The sequence below is a fragment of the Antrostomus carolinensis genome, unplaced genomic scaffold, assembly GCF_000700745.2.
Source record: "Antrostomus carolinensis isolate BGI_N321 unplaced genomic scaffold, ASM70074v2 scaffold29354, whole genome shotgun sequence".
NCBI classification, from domain to species: Eukaryota; Metazoa; Chordata; class Aves; order Caprimulgiformes; family Caprimulgidae; genus Antrostomus; species Antrostomus carolinensis.
In genome coordinates this window covers 1980-4632 of record NW_010309237.1, presented here as the reverse complement: position 1 = coordinate 4632, position 2653 = coordinate 1980, and the positions used below count along the sequence as shown (strand labels likewise).

At 60.8% G+C, this 2653-nt stretch overlaps 1 protein-coding gene across 1 annotated transcript in view; it reads left to right on the top strand.

Moving 5' to 3' along the window:
* LOC104523467 (protein Wnt-6) overlaps nt 1-1628 on the top strand; it is a 4542-nt gene extending 2914 nt beyond the window's left edge. The window contains 2 exon segments of the mRNA XM_010166058.1: nt 252-547; nt 1049-1628. Coding sequence (XP_010164360.1) covers nt 252-547; nt 1049-1510 — 758 coding nt within the window. The 3' untranslated portion in view covers nt 1511-1628.
* The last annotated feature ends 1025 nt before the right edge of the window (nt 1629-2653 follow it).

Sequence of the window (2653 nt, the reverse complement as noted above, 5' to 3'; positions counted from 1 at the left end):
ATCCTACAACTGGAGGGAAGGAATGCTGGCAGGGCCTGGCCATCCCCCAAATTCTGCATATCTGCTTGCAAGAGACAGCTCCTGCCCCGGGCAGCCAGCTCGGGGCTGGGTGCATCACCCGGGGAACAGCACAGAGGAAGGGGAAGAAGGGGAGATCTGAGCTCCCATAGGGTGCTGGCGGGGGGATGCTTTGTTTGCAGAGTCTTTGCCAGAGCTGACCCCACATCCTGGCCCTGGCTGTTCCCCTGCAGATATCCGGGAGACAGCCTTTGTGTATGCCATCACGGCGGCCGGGGGGAGGCACGCCACGGCCTGCAGCATGGGCGAGCTGCTGCAGTGCGGCTGCGAGCTGACGCGGAGCCGGGCTCCCCCCTCACCCACAGCGGGTCCGGGCACTGAGGGCACAGCCTGGGAGTGGGGAGGCTGCGGGGACGACGTGCAGTTCGGCTACGAGAAATCCCAGCAGTTCATGGATGCCAAGAGCAAGAAAGGCAAAAATGACATCCGAGCCCTCATCGACCTGCACAACAACGAAGCTGGGCGCTTGGTAAGGCCCCCGCGCTCCCTGCCCTCTGCAAGCATCACCCTCCTGTGCCCCTACCCAGCTCAGTCCTCCACCTTTATCTCCTCCAAGCCATGTTCCTGCAACTTTGGGTGAAATATTGTAGAATCATGGAATGGTTTGGGTTGGAAGGGACCTTAAAGATCATCTAGTTCCAACCCCCCTGCCATGAGCAGGGACACCTTCCACTAGACCAGGTTGCTCAAAGCCTCATCCAACCTGGCCTTGAACACTTCCAGGGAGGGGGCATCCACAACTTCTCTGGGCAACCTGTGCCAGTGTCTCACCACCCTCACAGTGAAGAATTTCTTCCTAAATATGGACCAATATCTTTCAGGAGCCCCTTGCAGATGCTTTGAAAACCTCCTGTGCCTCTCCTAGCACCCATCTCTGGGCCAGGGCATCACCAAGAGGCAGGGTTTTGGCTGGGGGTGCTGGGCAGGGAGGGGGGGAGCAGGGGACTGAGCATTGCCATCTCTTCCCCAGGCGGTGCGCAGCTACATGAGGACAGAGTGCAAATGCCACGGGCTGTCGGGCTCCTGCACCCTGCGGACCTGCTGGCGGAAGATGCCCCATTTCCGTGAGGTGGGGGACCGCCTGCTCGAGCGCTTCAATGGGGCTTTCAAGGTGATGGGGGGCAACGACGGGAAAACCCTCATCCCCGTGGGCGACAACATCAAACCTCCTGACAAGCAGGACCTCATCTACTCAGCTGACTCACCTGATTTCTGCTCGGCTAACCGTAAGACGGGCTCGCTGGGCACTCGGGGCCGTGTCTGCAACAGCACGGCCATGGACACGAGCGGGTGCGACCTGCTGTGCTGCGGGCGAGGGCACCGGGACGAGACGGTGGTGCTGGAGGAGAACTGCCTTTGCCGCTTCCACTGGTGCTGCGTGGTGCAGTGCCGCAAGTGCTCCGTCCGTCAGGAGCTCAGCCTCTGCGTCTGACAACCTGTGGTCAGGCGAGGACAGTTGGGGGGTCACCCCCAGGCTCAGACTGCGGCCACCCTGGGACAGATTCAGGCTGAGCCGGTGGCAGGGACAGTGGGGGTGAGCCCAGCTCTGCCCCCTGGGGAGTCCCAGCTTCCCCGGGGGACAGCGTGGTTTTTTTTCCTGGTATCCCCACGGCCCCCGCGGTGGGGGCGGCGGGCGCAGAGCTTCCAGTAATAAAGCTATTTAAAGCCGGTGTGCTGCAGCGCTTCCTGGGGAGGGCTGAGAAGCACTGACTGCCGTGCCAGGAAGGGACTGGCCAGAGAGCCATCCTGCCCTGTCCGTGAGTCCCAGTCAGCCGGGCTCCCACCAGCCTTCTGTTCAAGCTCTCTGTGCTGGGACCCGTGGCAGAGCCTGGATCATTTTTCATCCTCTCTTTACTTTTCTCTGCCATCCTAGAGCCAGGAGATGAGTGTGGATGAGGGTGAGCACTCTCCTGGCCACTTCTCCAGCCCCCAGGCTGGGTAGGTGCTCTCCTCCCCTCATCCGTGGCCACCATCAATTGGAGATGCCAGTTTGTGTCCCAGCACCACCTGACCTGGAATATTTGCTATGAACTGCACCCCATGATCCCCTCCACTCACCCCTCATACAGAAGTTATGCCTAGCTGCCCTGACACCATGGTGATGGGCTGTGAGTTTCTTGAAGGTGTCCTCTCTTATTTTCACTCCATCTTCAGCCAGTGTCACTGCAGTTCCCACCATGAGGCCTGGCATGGAGAAGCCCTGTGTGGTGCTGGCACTGTTGGCTTGGTGGCATGCGAGGCATTTGCTTGGCCTGCCATGGGCCACGTGCAGCCTCACCTGGCCGGCGTGGTGCCAGGCATGTCTTGGTAACCTGATAAGCCTGTGCCCCTCGTGGGCAAACACGGTGTGAGGAGCACCCCACCTGGCTGCCCAGCAGATCAGGCTGTCATCCCTCTGCTCCAGAGGCTCCGGGGGTCTCTGAGGGGTCTCTCCCATGCTTCAGGGAGCCCACAGGAACTGGTTTCTCCAGCCTTCCCCAGTGTGGGGGCTTAGGTAACTGCAGGGGGGAACCACGTGGCTGTCAATGTCACACTGGGCAGAGGACCCCCTGAGGGATATCAGCAGAGCCAGAGC